Source organism: Dendrobium catenatum, unplaced genomic scaffold, assembly GCF_001605985.2.
Source record: "Dendrobium catenatum unplaced genomic scaffold, ASM160598v2 fragScaff_scaffold_716, whole genome shotgun sequence".
Lineage (NCBI taxonomy): Eukaryota > Viridiplantae > Streptophyta > Magnoliopsida > Asparagales > Orchidaceae > Dendrobium > Dendrobium catenatum.
In genome coordinates this window covers 20,148,374-20,163,896 of record NW_021319178.1, presented here as the reverse complement: position 1 = coordinate 20,163,896, position 15,523 = coordinate 20,148,374, and the positions used below count along the sequence as shown (strand labels likewise).

Sequence of the window (15,523 nt, the reverse complement as noted above, 5' to 3'; positions counted from 1 at the left end):
TGAAGCTTCTTTGGTTGCTAGCGTAGTCTTATTTTGTTGCATATGGCAGGCCTTTGTTTTGTAGCCGTTGGGCTATTGTACATATTCTTTTGGACGTTCTTTTGACTGTGTATATGTGGAAATGTGAATTATAATAGATGTTGTATCTCTTTTCTATATTTCGTTTATGTAATACAATTATCTCTGGATGACCGTATTGATTTGAACGAGAAGAAAGATGAAAAGAATGATAGATAAAAAAAAATATATGGAAAAAGAAAATGATAGATGAGTCCTTTCACTATTGATATCTGGGGCATTACATGCAGCTAGTGGGAAAAAGTTTTGTACTATACCCTTTATCACATAGCTGACTAATATTTAACAAATTATACATTAAGCCTTTAATAAATAATATATTTTCTATAAAATAATTTTGCAAGATTCTGATCATACATGTGTCAACCACTTTCCTAGTGGTGTTATCTCCTAGGATAACCTTGCTTCCATTCCTGACTTCTAACGATATGAATTGTTTAGTTTCTCCAGTCATATGCTTTGAGCAACCGCTGTCCAAGTACCAATTGCTCTCATGAGGCCTTGTATGAGAGCGATTTTGCAAAATAATCAAACGTTAGACTTGAAAACTCAAACAAGTTTGGATTCTCTTTTTGGCAAATTAAAAATAGATGCATGTATGATGTCTTAGTTTATGCATCTTAAGTTTTCACACTAAATATGTTTTTCTATGTAAAGTATAAGTATGTGATATATGAAAGTTTGTTAGGGATGTTAAGTCCTTGAGAACTAGCCCGAGGCTAACCAAGAGGGGGGGGGGGGGGAATTGGTATTTTAAAAACTCTTTCTTAGATCAAATCACAATAAGCACAAATCAAAATCATCACAGAAAAATAAGTGCAAAAAATTAAAATGTGGAAGCAGTAAAAAGAACACAAGGGTTTATAGTGGTTCGGTCAACTTGACCTACGTCCACTCACTAGAGGCGACCTTTAGGTATTGCACTAAGTAAGTGTCTCTCCTTTAGCTCCTACAGCTAGGCGGAGAAGCCTTTACACCCAACTCCTTTTCACCAACCCCAGTGCGGCAGAGAACTTACTCCTTTTTCTTCCTCCTGAAGCGGGCAGAGAACCGACTCCTTTTGCTTCCTCCTGAAGCGGGCAGAGAACCCAGACCTTTTACTGAAGTAGACCTCCCAAGAACGAAGGACGAAGACCGAAGAAGACAACTTAGAACCTTGCTTGGAGTAACCCTTATGAACCCTCTCACAAACTTCCTCTCACAAGTTCCTCTCTCTCTCTCTCTCTCTCTCTCTCTCTCTCTCTCTCTCTCTCCCCCTCTCCCAAGGCTCTCTTAGGTCAAGACAGCAGCACTCAAGGTCTCATACATGAGAAAAATTGGATCCTTTAAATAGAATTTCAAGAGCTGACATTATTATCCAGGATAATATGGATATCATCCTGGCCGATCAGTACAAATCTTGGACTATCGTACTAAACATCACCCTTAATGGGGGTTTGGACGATTCAAAATTAGCTTGATCATCCAGGACGATCTCACGATCGTCCCGGACGATTAGTTCAAATTAGAGGTAAATCATCCAGAACATCGCCCTGAATATGATCTGGCTGATGTTGATCGTCCAGAAGCAACTAAGGTTTTTAAACTGATCGTCCCGGACGATATTGAGATCGTCCCGGATGATATAATCGTATCAATCATCCTTAATTACTTTTCTTAATTGTATGATCAATTTAAGCATAATTGTATCAAATCGTCCAGGATGATACATGATTGTCCTAGCCGATATCCAAATATAAAGAATGCCTAAATAGATTATATCGGCGAATTCTTTCTATTTTGAGCATATCGTCCTGGCTGCTACATGTATCGTCCAGGCCGATATCCTAATGACGGCTGCCTTGACTAGGAGTCCTGATTAGGATTTTTGTTTTAAACCCGATCGTCCAGGATGATATAAATATCGTCTGGGATGATATAAGTAAAAATAAAAATTCTAAATCAGTAAGAAAAGAATCACTCAAGTGTGTCTGTGTGTGTGTGTATAGGGTTACTTAGCATCAGACACTTTCAAGATTACAATTGACTCAAGAAATGGAAAAGGAAAGTTGCAGACTGACTCAACCCTAATCTACCCAATCTTGAGCTGGTTCCATTTATCGTCTGATCTCTTGGCCCTGAAATGTCAGTAGAAAAAGGCAGTCGTATTATTTTCTATCATCAAAATCATAATTCATGAAACCAAATTTGCAACAATATGTCCAATCATCCCATAAGTAAAGCATTTAACATCAGGAAAAAGATTTTTTAATCTCCGATAATAAATTTCTCTCTTTCTAAGTTTCAAATTTTTTTACCTCAAAATAGGATTAGTATAATCTTCAAGTGTATGAGATATCCTATTTTTTTCAAGAACTTTTACTTTCAACTTAAGAAATGTGTTTACATCTTCTAACACATTAATATCATATTTTAAATGATACTCTCTATTCTCATATTCATCCTTAAATTTTTTAAAATCTTTTCCCAATTTAGTGTAGGATGATTTTAAAAGATCATCATTTTTATTGAAATTATCGAATTCATCATGTAAGCTCATGTACTTGTTATATATCAGTGAGTGATCTTTTCTAAGGATGTCATGCTCTTTTTGTAACTCTTGCATTTCTAAGTTCAGTCTAGCATGCATTTTTTTAAGTTTTATATATATATCATGTATTCTTTTATAAACTTCTAGTAGTTCAGCATAGGTTAAGTCAAATATCTCTTCTTGTTCTGACTAATTAAGATTATCAAGCATTAAACACAGATTGGTGACTTTCTCCTCCTTTCCTATTTCTGATAAATCCAAAGCTGAGTTCGCCTAAAAAGCTCTCTGAAATCTCTTATTTCCCCTCTTCACATTTGCTTTCTCTTCTAGCTTCTCTTTGCTATGAGTGGCTTTTAGATTTGGGTACTCTGATTTTATATGTCCAGATCTCCTGTATTTGTAGCAAATCACATCATTATAAATTTTAATATTTTTATTAAACTTACCTCTATTCCATTGATGGCGTCTCCTCTACTTCCTTTAAGAAAACTTTTGATTTGTCTTGTCATCAAGGCAATGTCATCCTCATTCTCAGGTAGTGAATGATCACTCTCCAAATCATCTGCTTTCAGTGCTATGTTCTTCTCCTTTTTATGTTCTTCAGCATCAATCTTTTTTTTAACTCATTCCTTACTCATAAGCAATTAGTGATACAAGAAGATTATCAATATAGTAACTATTTAAATCCTTATACTCTATAATTGTAGTTATTTTAGTATTATAAGTAATAGGCAATCAACGTAGAATTTTATTGATTATTACAGCATTCGTTAGTTCCCTACTTAATGCATGTAAAAAAGTAATTATTTGAGTGAATCATGTATACATGTCAGAAATAGATTCATTAGGTTTCATGCGAAATAAATCATAGTCATATAATAAGATATTTAATCTATATTATTTTACTTCATTAGTCCTTTCATAAGTAATATAAAGTCTATCCCAAATGTTCTTTTCATATTTACAAGTAAAAACCCGCATGTAATCTTCTGACTTAAGCGTACAAAAGAAACCATTTAAAATTTTACATTTAGTTATGCTAAGTCAAATTCTTCTACTGTACATTCATCAAAGGGTGTTTCTACTCTAAATGCCATCAACTAATAAAGTTGGCCTAGTATACCCTTCTTGAACTAAAATCCACATGCAAGAATTAAGTGATTGTTGAAATTTAGACATGCGTGTTTTCCAAAAATTGAAAGGGATATTATCAAATAACAAAGGTCTAGTGATCGAATACCCTTCAGGTGTGTTTCAGTTTCCAAAAGTAGTCATTCTCATTTTTTAAAAAATAGTTTAAACTTATAATATTGAAATAATGATCTGATACCACTTATTGATATTTGATTAGGTTGTTAAACCTAAGCTAAAGTCCCAAGGCTAACCAAGAGGGGGGTAAAATGGTAATTTAAAAAATTCTCTTGAATTTTTAAATAGAAAAATGTTGATTCTTGTTGCAAGTTAATTTAGGTTTTAAAATAAACTTTTCAACCATAGAAAATAACTTACAGTAAATAAATGCAGAAATTAAAAAACACAAAGATTTATAGTGGTTCGATCAAACATGACCTATATCCACTTCATGAAGACTCCCTCTTCAGGTATTGCGCTATTATTAAAGTGTTTCTCTTTTTTTCCCCACAACAAGGCATTGAAGCCTTTACAAAAACCTCTCTTTCACCAATCCCCGGTGCGGTAGAGTTCCGTTGTCCTTTCACACCCTCCAAATGTCGGCATAGAGCCATCGTCTATTCACACTCTTTAATTATTAGTAGGGAACATCATCTGTTCACGCTCTTCAAGTATAGGCATAGTACCGTTGTCCTTTCACACTCTCCAAGTGTCGGCAGAGAAATATCATCTATTCACACTCTCCAAGTGTCGGCAGAGAACCATCGTCTGTTCATACTCTCCAAGTGTAGGTAGAGTAGAATCATCTTTTCATACCCTCCAAGTGTCGGCAGAGTATCAGATATTCTTCAAAGATCTTCTCACGAGCAACTAAAAAGAAGACAATAAGAGTAATCACCAAAAGTATGAAAATATCCTTACCTTTGAGTAACCTTGTGAATCCTTCACACTTAACTTGTAAAAAATATCTCTCAAACAATCTCCCATACTCTCTCTTTCACTTGCTCTTGAAAATCACGAAGATAATATTTTTTTCATGTTAGTTTTAGTGGACCTTTTATATCAAAGACATGAAAAATCGTCCAGAAAACTAAAATTTTTAATTTTGAAGGAACATGATCGTACAGTATGATCGTATGTTCTGAAAGTTCATTAGCGATGTTAAGCCCCTATGAACTAGCCCAAGGCTAATTAAGTGGGGGGTGACTTGAAATTTTAAAAATATTTTACGATCAAAAATAAAACTTAAACCAAACCAAAATTCACTACTAAGAAAATCAAGTATAAAAATTAAATGCATAAATAATAAATGAAAGAACACGCCAGATTTATAGTGGTTCGGTCAAACATTGACCTACGTCCACTTCTCGGAGGCACCCTCCGAGTATCGCACTAAACTCGATGTCTCTCCTTTAGCCCCCACAGCTAGGCGGAGAAAACCTTATAAAATCACTTTCACCTTCCCCGGAGCGGCGGAGTAGCTGGGTCCTTTGACACCAAAGATATTTTCTTCTTCTCAAAACTTTCCTCAAGACGAGCCTTGAATCCGACGGTACTAAGGCGCAAGCTTGCCGAACCAACCGTGTGAAATGCCCTCCACACTCCCATGAAACCCCTTCCAAGGATCTTCACCCTCTCTCAAACTCCACCCTTTCCTCTCTCCCATTCAAGCTCTTTCTTCAAGTTTTCTCTAGAAGAAACGAAGCCTCAATGGCTGCCAAAGATACTTTCAAAGTCTTTGACAAGGCTTAAATAGAAGAGCTCCAAAAAGACTCTTAAATGCACCAAACCGACATTATCATCTAGGACAATCGCCAGATCGTCTCGTACGATATGCTTAAGAAGAGGGCTTCTAAAAACCTTAAAAACTCAATTTCGGCGTCAAATATCATCCACGACGATCGCAGGATCGTCCCGTACGATGCGCTTAAAAAGAGGGCTTCAGAAAATCCTAAAAACTCAATTTCGATGCCAAAAGTTATCATGAACGAGCACAGGATCGTCCAGTACGATGTGTAGAATTTAACCTGATAGTCCTTGATGATATTAGGATAGTCCATGACGATCAGTACAAAATTATACAGATCATCCATGACGATATTGTGGATTGTCCGGGACGATTAGAAGAAAAATTATGATATTTCGTCTTTGACGATTTAGGAAAATCAAGTATGTCAGTAAACATCATCCTGTACGATATACAAATCCTCTAGGATGATCCGATTGCAAAATTTAACCGTAATTAATCCCCTAATCGCATGATCAATTTAGACATGATTTGTATTGATCGTCCTGGAAGATCAAGATCGTCCGAGACAATTATAACAAAAATTAAAACTTAAGATCATGCCTAAATTAGCATTGATGGCTATTTTCCAATATCATAAAGGATCATCCTAGACGATCCAAAATCATCCAGTACAATTAGTTGAAAATTTGATTATCTGGATTTGCCTAGATCTCACTCCCTTGAGTTGTGTGTGTGCATAGTCACCAAGCAAGCATACTCCCTTATAGGACTTGACTCAAGAAATCAAAATTACATCAATGAATATTACAAATTAAACATGTTCTATCAAAACTTGAGTTTTGAGTGGTGCATTGTAATCCTGAAAAATTAGTATACACACAAACAAACATATATTATAAATACAAGCAGACAACAGAAAGTGAGTCATAATATTTATTATCATCAAAAACATAAACTCATAAGCTCAAGTTGCAACATGTTCGTATGTACGAACAGTTCAAAAACTATTGTGTAAAAATCTTATGTGAATCAGTACGAAATGTTTTCGTACACGATGATCGTCCAGTGCAAGCCCAGTTTGTACTGTACGAACAGTTAGAAAATTATTCATCTTCATCGGGAAGAAGAGGGACCCCATAATTTAGTACCCTGGATGGCATACGTACGATGACGACATCGTACGGTACGAACCATTAAGAAATTTTCAAGTTCGTCGGGACGAAAAGGGACCCGTCTAATTCATATCCTGGATGGCGTACGTACGAATATTATATCGTACAATACGACCAATACTTTGAAAAAAATTTATACTCTCTATTCGTTTGACTACTCGCTGGGAAAAATAACTGAGCAAATCATCTCGTACGAAATGACTTCGTACAGTACGATGAATTTAAAAAATTACAAATTTTAAACTATCTCCCAGTGTGTGTGTGCATAGTTACTCAATTACAACCACACTCTCTATACTTAATAAAATAAAAAATACAGATTTCATTTACAATAAATTCTAAACTGATCTAATTTGAAGTCTTCAACAACCCGGAGTATGATTTTCCTGGAATGTTAATACACATAAATAAAAAATACAGATTTCATTTACAAGAAGAAGGTCGGACGCTGAGAAAGCGAGTATGTTGTATGCAATTGGCCATAATAAGAGGGTTATCAAGTGCCAGTAGAGAGAGGGCTGCTTACTACAGACTACGAAGAGGAGGGCTTCACGAAAGGGTTGCATTTCCCAAATTGGGGTGCGTGCGACTACAGATGATGGCAGGTTTGATAAAATTAGAGCAAAAAATACTATTTGATGAAAGTATCGAAAATAGCCATTCCAATATATATATTTATTTATTTATTTATGGTGGGCATTTGCCCACCCTGAGCAAAGCTGGGATCCTCCCTTAGATCAGACGAGGTTGAACACAACTTCTAAAAAATGTTAATAAAACTATGATTATAAAAACAACTTTAATAATAAAAATACAAAAACTATATATATAAAGGAATGGAAATATAATAATGGAATAACATTATAATTTTGTTATAATGCATATTAACGATAGCAGTTAACGTTGAAACAAGAAATTAGCTTATATTTACATAAAAAAGAAAAAGAGGGAGCAGGTCACTCTTATCAACTATCATTTAAACATTATAGCAAGCATTGTCATTTAAAAAATTTCTCCTTGTTTAGTTGTTTTGATCCAACAAAAAAAAACTATTTTATCATCTATTTTCTTCATTGTATTATGATGCCTGACATTTCATTAAATAAGGGAACAGGATGAATGGCGAAGGTCATTAGGTGAGAATTATTTCTTAAATAATAAGCTGTAGCGAGGTTAGGCACTCAACCTTCCATAAAAGTCTTCGACGACCGCTCTCTAATAAAATTCTAACATCGAAGCCACGACCCAACTCCCATTTCCTCAGCCCTTTCAATGGAATTTACACCTTTCTTCTTCCTCCTCATCACAATCATCGCCTTCACCGTCGCCGCAGCTCAGCCACACAGCAACATAACGTTAAGTTCCTTTCTCACCACCACCACCGCCGGAGCCAGAAACCTCTCCTGGCTCTCCCCCTCCGGTGACTTTGCCTTCGGCTTCGTCCCCCTACCAACCAACGCCTCCCTCTTCCTCCTCGCCATCTGGTTCGCCAATCTCCCCAACACCACAACCCTCATATGGACCCCAAATCGAGACAAACCCCTTCCCCCCAATTCCTCTGTCATCCTCACCTCAGATGGACAACTCTCCCTTCGAGATCCCACCGGAACCGAAATTTGGAACCCCGGTGCTCCGAAAGCCTCTTATGCCGCCATGCTCGATACCGGCGACTTCGTTCTTGCGGCTTCTGACAGCTCCATTCTCTGGAATAGCTTTTCAGACCCGACAGACACCATTCTCCCTACACAAACCCTAAGCCCTGGAACGGAAATTGTGGCGAAGCTGAGCAACGATGATTTCAGCAACGGCCGGTTCAAGCTACGGATGCAGAACAACGGAAACCTCGTCTTCTATCAGATCGCTGTACCCACCGGATACCAGTACAGTTCCTACTGGGCCGCCAATTCCCTGATGGCGAACTCCCGGTAAGGGTATTTCTTATCCCTTACAACCTGCTCTTTTTCTAGTTCAATTGAATCATAATGGAGGCACAGATTCAACTAATGAATTCCCGAAATCAAATAATCAATTTTTTATTTATGATTTAATTGTATAATGAAAATATTTTATTATTAAAATATAAACACAAAAATATATTATTTTTTAAATAAATTTATATTAGTATAAATTGATTTAATTATAAAAAAAAAATAATTTCTAAAGAAACTAAAATTTTTATTTTTAAATTAAAAGAACGAGAAAAATTTTTCTTACAGTTTTAAAGAAAGAAAGCGTAATTTTTTTTACGGACTGCTCATTCTTAAATTTAATATTTATTAAGCTCTTTTAACTAAATTAAAAGAGTTTCTTCTCTTTTTAAATATTCTTCCATTTTTGTCTTATGATACAATTAAATTTATTATTATTATTATTATTATTATGAAATTATCCTTTTCATATATGTGGATTGCTTATTGATATTTATCTCAAATAAAATTAGTTCGAATAAATTTTATTTATGTAGTACTTTAGAGTGTAGTTCATGAATATAAGAGGGCTAATTATTAAATTATAATTAATATTTCATTAAGCATTCAAAATGATAGCCATAATTTAATATGATTAATTAATTAATTAGTTGATGATTTCAATACATCATATCGAGTTATTATTATTAAATATTCTAAAACTTTAATGCATATATCTAAATCTTATTATTTTTTTATTTTGATAATTTTGCTGCAAATTTTTGAATTGATTATTAATTCAAATCTTAATTATTATCAATAAATATTACAAAATTTTACTAATTTAATTAAATTTCAAATAAATATAAAATATTTTATATGATTTTTCGGTTATAAGTATAGTTTTTAAATTAATTATCATTATATCTTAATCTCTAATAATTTATCTAATAACCAATTATTTTAATTAACTCAATTAAACAATATTATCACTTCTAGACATGTTTTAGAATATTATGTAAAAATTTTCATATGAAGTTTCTTTCATGAAGTTAAATATTTAATTTTGCTTTTAAAAATAGAAAGTAAACGCAAAAAGGTTGCTGAATATTTTTTTACACTTTAATGTTTGTTTTAAAAAAAAAAGAGATAAAATTAGACAGGAAAACAAATCTACATAAAACCTTGCTTTGCATTCTTAATTCCTATCGATTTTTTTTAATATAATTTTTTCCATTTTTCTACCTACTTGTCCAGGCTCATCTTCAACGTTTCAGGAAGCATTGACCTAATCTCTCCAAACGGCTCTGTATTATCAACTCTGACCTCAGCAACGATGAAATCAACCTCAGATTACTACCACCGAGGAACTCTCGACTACGATGGAGTCTTTCGTCACTATATTTACCCAAAGCAGACAACCGTCGCCGGCGGTGCGGCCGAGTGGCTTCTCATGGATTTTAAGCCGGCAGACATCTGCCAGAATTTAATTACATCGCCTGGAAGCGGAGCTTGCGGGTATAACAGCTATTGCGGCTACGACACGAAGCAGATGGTCGCCTGTCAGTGCCCGGTGGGCTATTCATGGGTCGACCCGAACAGGACTTATATGGGATGCAAGCCCAACTTCACCATGCCTAGCTGTATCTCTGGAGTGCCGAGTGAGGGGTTTCAGATGGTGAGAATAGAGAAACTCGACTTCCCCATTGAAGATTATGACCAGTTCAATCCCATGGATGAGGCGGATTGTGAACAACAGTGTTTAGATGATTGCTTCTGCGCGGCTTCGATTCACGATGGAATAGGCAATTGCTGGAAAAAGAAGTTTCCTTTCTCCAATGGGAGGAAGGGGAACTATGTAAGCAGAGTAGCCTTCATCAAAGTAAGTAACAACGATAACCTACCAAGCTCCCACTGTACCAAGAAGAGAACTTGGATCCTGCCCGGTTCAATAGTTCTCGCAGGCTCCGTTGTACTAAATTTCATCATTTTATCTATAACCCTCATTTATCTTCGCAAAAGCAAAAGGAAACAGAACCATCAACTTAACGACAGCGTTTTGGGGCCGAATCTTAAGGCATTCACATACAAAGAGCTCGAGGAAGCCACCAAAGGCTTCAGTGAAGAGCTCGGAAGAGGAGCATGCGGCACGGTTTATAGAGGATATCTTGGTCCTGAGCTCACCGGAACCCCCGACCTAGCTGTTAAGAAGCTACGCGACTTCCAGCCAGATATTGATAAGGAATTTGCTAACGAGGTGAAATCTATCGGCCAAACTCACCATAAGAACCTTGTGCGTCTCCTTGGTTACTGCAACCAAGACATGAAGAGGCTTCTTGTCTATGAGTATATGAGTAAAGGCTCCCTTGCAAGCTACCTCTTCAGCGGAATTCGGCCACCATGGGAACAAAGAGTGGAAATTATTCTCGGGATCGCGAGGGGCCTTCGATATTTGCATGAAGAGTGTAGCACACAGATCATTCACTGCGACATAAAGCCGCAAAACGTACTTCTTGATGAGAACTTCAATCCAAGGATTTCAGACTTTGGGCTCGCAAAGCTTCTGAAAACAGATCAAACGAGGACGAACACAGGAATAAGGGGAACGAAGGGGTACGTTGCACCCGAATGGTTCAGGAACTCAGCGATAAGTGCCAAGGTGGACGTTTATAGTTTCGGGGTTATGGTTTTGGAGATTTTGTTTTGTAGGAGGAATGTGGAGAAGGAGATGGAGGAAGAGAAGGCCCTTCTTACTTTTTGGGTAAGTGATTGTTATAATGATGGGAGAATTGATGCTCTTGCAGAGGGAGATGAGGAGGCCATGGCAGATATGGGGAGGGTGGAGAGGTTTCTGATGGTGGCTTTGTGGTGCGTGCAAGAAGAGCCGGCCTTGAGGCCGACGATGGGTCAAGTAACGCAGATGTTAGAGGGAGCAGTGGTGATTGATCCGGTGCCGCCTTCTCCGTGAGGAGGATTATGCTTGTAATAATCAATAAATGAGGTGATTAATTTAATTTGATTATTATTTTAGATCTTGTGATGTAAATTCATATAAATAACGGCCTGTAAATGCAACAGTTTTTTCTTTTTTCAGCTTCTAACTGGCCGAGGGTTGCAGTGGGAACTATTCTGATTAATTAGTTCCTTTCTTCAAATCAGAGAAATACGAAAGCAATTAAATAACATAAAAGCAAATTAGTTTAATTGAATTGTTTGGAATCATTGATCTTGCGGTTAACTTTCCTCCGAGAATGTTTCTGTCATGTAAAACAAAATTTTGATTACTAACTTTCATACAGCATCTTTGTAAGAATAATTTACTCTATATTTGAGATGTCTTACTTTCCCACTAATTTGTTCGGTTTTTTGAGATATTTAATTTTTTGGCCATTAAAATTTAATTGGGTTAAGGAGTTATTAGTGGTAAATTTTCTTCCAAATTTATTATAATTTACACTTCTTATACGAACAGTGACGGAGCCAGAAAATGTTCTTAAGGGTTCAAATGGTGCTATATTATAAACAAAAAAAAAAAAATCTCAAAACATAACTATGAATATAGTGTAGTAATTTGTTTGTGATTTAAAAAAATGTGAAAATCTGTGCTGGTTTACTTTAACATTTTATATATTTGCCACAACAAGAGCATTCAGTGAAATTATGTCGTAAATTTGATAATGTTTATTATATCTATACAATTATTTTTGTGCTTATATATCTGAAATGTGTGATTTAGAGAAGTTTTGATATGCTGTGTTGTGAGCTATAAGGGCCTAACATTCTAAATTTGATATCTGAATGAGAGGGCCTCAAATTCTTAAAAATTGTGGTATTAAGCATTGGAGTTATTATAACCAATTATCTAATATACTGGCATTGGGAGTTCTAAGGGCATGAATTATAAAATCTAATATTTGGTGGATGGGATAAGGGCTTGAGGGCTGTGATCTCTTATGGAAAACTGATGTGATTTGTTTAATTTTTATTATATGTATCTTAGTGTGTTGTGTTTACAATTTTAGTTTTATTACTTATTTTGTATTATGATTTTTTAGATTTGTTATGAGACACTGTAGATTTTTCTAATATTATGAGTAATATGTTATTGTTCTTCTCAATCACTTTTTCATACAATGGTTTTGCTTGAATAGTCTATTTTTTTCTTCCGTTACTCTAAAAATGTAGAAGTGTTATTTATATGAGGTTAGATGTGAGATATTTACTAACCATTTGAGTTTAAAGTATATCATGACTAAGAAGGAATTAAATATAAGGCACAGAAGGTGGCTTGAACTAACAAAAGACTATGATATGAAGATTCATCGTACAACATTCCTCCTACTATATTAGGCCAATATGATGTACCTCTTAATTAGATATGTCTTTTCAAAATAACATACAATCATTAGGACATGCATCAATCTTTATATATCTAAGATCAAATGCTTTCATTATCTTCTTCACTTCATACGTATTCTTAGGCAATAATGCTCCTTTGGGAAAAGCATTGATTAATAACTCAAGTAACATCTTAAAGTCTAAGAATGCAAACAATTCAAATGAAAAAAGAGCATAATGAAATATAGCTTTGAGAATGATTTACACCTAGGGTACAACATTCCTCCTACATCCTGCATTAATTTTTTAAATTTTTCATCATCATCATTTCGTTGATTCATATTGACTTCAATATATATATATATATATATATATATATATATATATAACACACAAAATTTTTTTATTTTACTATTCTTCCTCATGTCGATTCCATACAACATATCTAGCAAAATATCCTTTAGAAATTACGTGATCTTTAACATCTTTCATTGAATGGAAGTATCTATTAATACATGATTTGTGTGGATATATAATCTATCCTGATGAATTTTGGCTTGGACTTGCAAACTCTAGAAAATTATTGATACCATTTATGTAATCACAACTTAATTTAGCTTTTGTAATCTAGCTCTTGCCCATATCTAATGAAAAATAGACTTTGAAATCACTAGTTAGAATAGAGATTTATTCAGATAGTATGTAAATATATTCTTAAAAATTTTAAGCATATCAATGGAGTATAATTTCTATCAAACAATGAACTAGAACGAATTGATTGGAGTTTGTTATTAGCCCAAATGCATTAACAACATCCTATGATTGTAGTGGTTTAAATCGTTGCTAAGGAACCTAAACTTCTTTGAACAGGAATATGGCCTATCATATGCATCCCATCATATAACACTTTATTTTCTTTTGTTGTCCCTATAAAGGTCATGTTACCTCCCTCAGTTCTACTCTTATACCAAAGTTTTTTTCTTCTTCTACTCTATTATTTGGACTTAATTGTGTTTAGAATAGTGAGTTATAAATTTATTTTTTCTTTGACTTAAGTGGCATAAGTATATAATTATGTGACTTTCTAATTCAAGCTCAGAATATTAAGAAAGTTTCTTAGACAACATCCTTTATAGATGATGATGTTGTTTAGCTCATAAAGAGAAGCATAAGATCTATGTATAATTCTTGTAGCTAGTTCAAGAAGAAGCAGTAGTTAGAGAGTTTCAGCTTAGAATATCTTTCCTAAAAATATTTAGATTGGTTCAAGAATTATGGATATCACCCAGAAATATTATCACCCTATTATGAGTTAGATGAGAGAACTGTATAATTAACAAAATATTTAAAACATGAGGAAAATCTATAATTAAGGCCTCTCTGTGGTGGTGGAGTGTGTGTGTGGGTGTGTGTAGTAAAATTAGCAAAATGTATCCAAAATGTTCCTAGGCATTGCAATAATTACATCAATGGGGAAAATACCTAATGTAACTTAAAATCCTAGTTATGTCACAACTCATTGTGATGGTTAATTATAATATTTTTGGAAATTAGAACTATATAATGTCACATTGATTTTGTAAATTTAATAATACCAAGATAAATGTGCAAGAACATCTTGAGCTATAATCACATATTATTTGTAATGTGATTAAAACTTAAATTTTTGTTCATTTATTTTTTATAATTAGCTATAACTTTGATCTTATAATCAAATGCTTTTCAAGAAATTTGATGAAATATGACTATTGAATGGACCAAAAGTTAACAAAATAATGATTATTGCTGCATCATGGAGTATTCACGGTGGTAGATAAATATAAAAATATTTAATGTATTAGCTTTGTACGAAGATCCATCATGCAATCAGATAAAAAGAGAGGATGCATCATTAACAAGAGACAAATTTTTTTACGTGAAAAACTCTAAAAAGGGAAAAAACCACGGGGCTTGGCCCAGTTTGAATGAATCCACTATTATTTGCAGTCGATTACAAATGAGGCCCTTCCTTGGCTGAAATGCCTTGGTTTGATGTACATCATATGGAGTACATTACATTATGGGAATACAAAGAATCATTATTGATGTGTTCGTATGGTTGGAAGGACCATAGTCGATGACGACAGAGGTCGAAAAGACCATTTTCTGTCGGTGAAGGTTGGAAGAATCGTAGTCGGCGAGCGATAGAGGTCAGGGCGACGGAGGTCAGAAGGATCATTGTCTAGTGATGGAAGTCAAAAGGATTGTAGCCTACTGTAGTCGGCGGGCAATGGAGGTCAGAATGATCGTAGTCGGTGGGAGACGGAGGTCGGAACAACAGAGGTTGTAAGGACCATAATTAGAGGATGATAATTGTCAGAAAAATCATTGTTCGAGGGCGATGGAGGTCCGGCATCAATTGAAGGCCTTGCAAAAGTCCGGTGCTAATTGGTGGTCAGGCAGAAAAACCAGCATTAGTTGGTGGTCGAGCAGAAGTCTAACGTAAGATGGTAGTCGCATAGAAGTTCAACATTATTTGGAGGTCACGTAGTAGTCCGACGTTAGTTGGTAGCTAGCTAGAAATCTGGTGTCAATTGGTGGTCGAGTAGAAATTCGGTGATATACAAAAATTTGGGGA

General features: G+C 34.9%; 1 protein-coding gene across 1 annotated transcript; it reads left to right on the top strand.

The window, feature by feature from the left end:
* Positions 1 to 7,775: 7,775 nt before the first annotated feature.
* LOC110114724 (G-type lectin S-receptor-like serine/threonine-protein kinase LECRK3) lies at positions 7,776 to 11,895 on the top strand. The gene is made up of 3 exons (XM_020847701.2): positions 7,776 to 8,586; positions 9,826 to 11,569; positions 11,663 to 11,895. The coding sequence occupies exons 1-2, from the start codon at positions 7,934 to 7,936 to the stop codon at positions 11,534 to 11,536; spliced, it is 2,364 nt and encodes a 787-aa protein (XP_020703360.1). The 5' UTR covers positions 7,776 to 7,933; the 3' UTR covers positions 11,537 to 11,569; positions 11,663 to 11,895.
* Positions 11,896 to 15,523: the final 3,628 nt, after the last annotated feature.

What these genes read in the sequence shown, in the direction of transcription:
- LOC110114724 (XM_020847701.2), top strand. Translation starts at nt 7,934, where the DNA reads ATGGAATTTACACCTTTCTTCTTCCTCCTCATCACAATCATCGCCTTC. An exon ending in TCCCTGATGGCGAACTCCCG is followed by an intron (nt 8,587 to 9,825) that starts GTAAGGGTATTT and finishes CTACTTGTCCAG; the next exon opens with GCTCATCTTCAACGTTTCAG.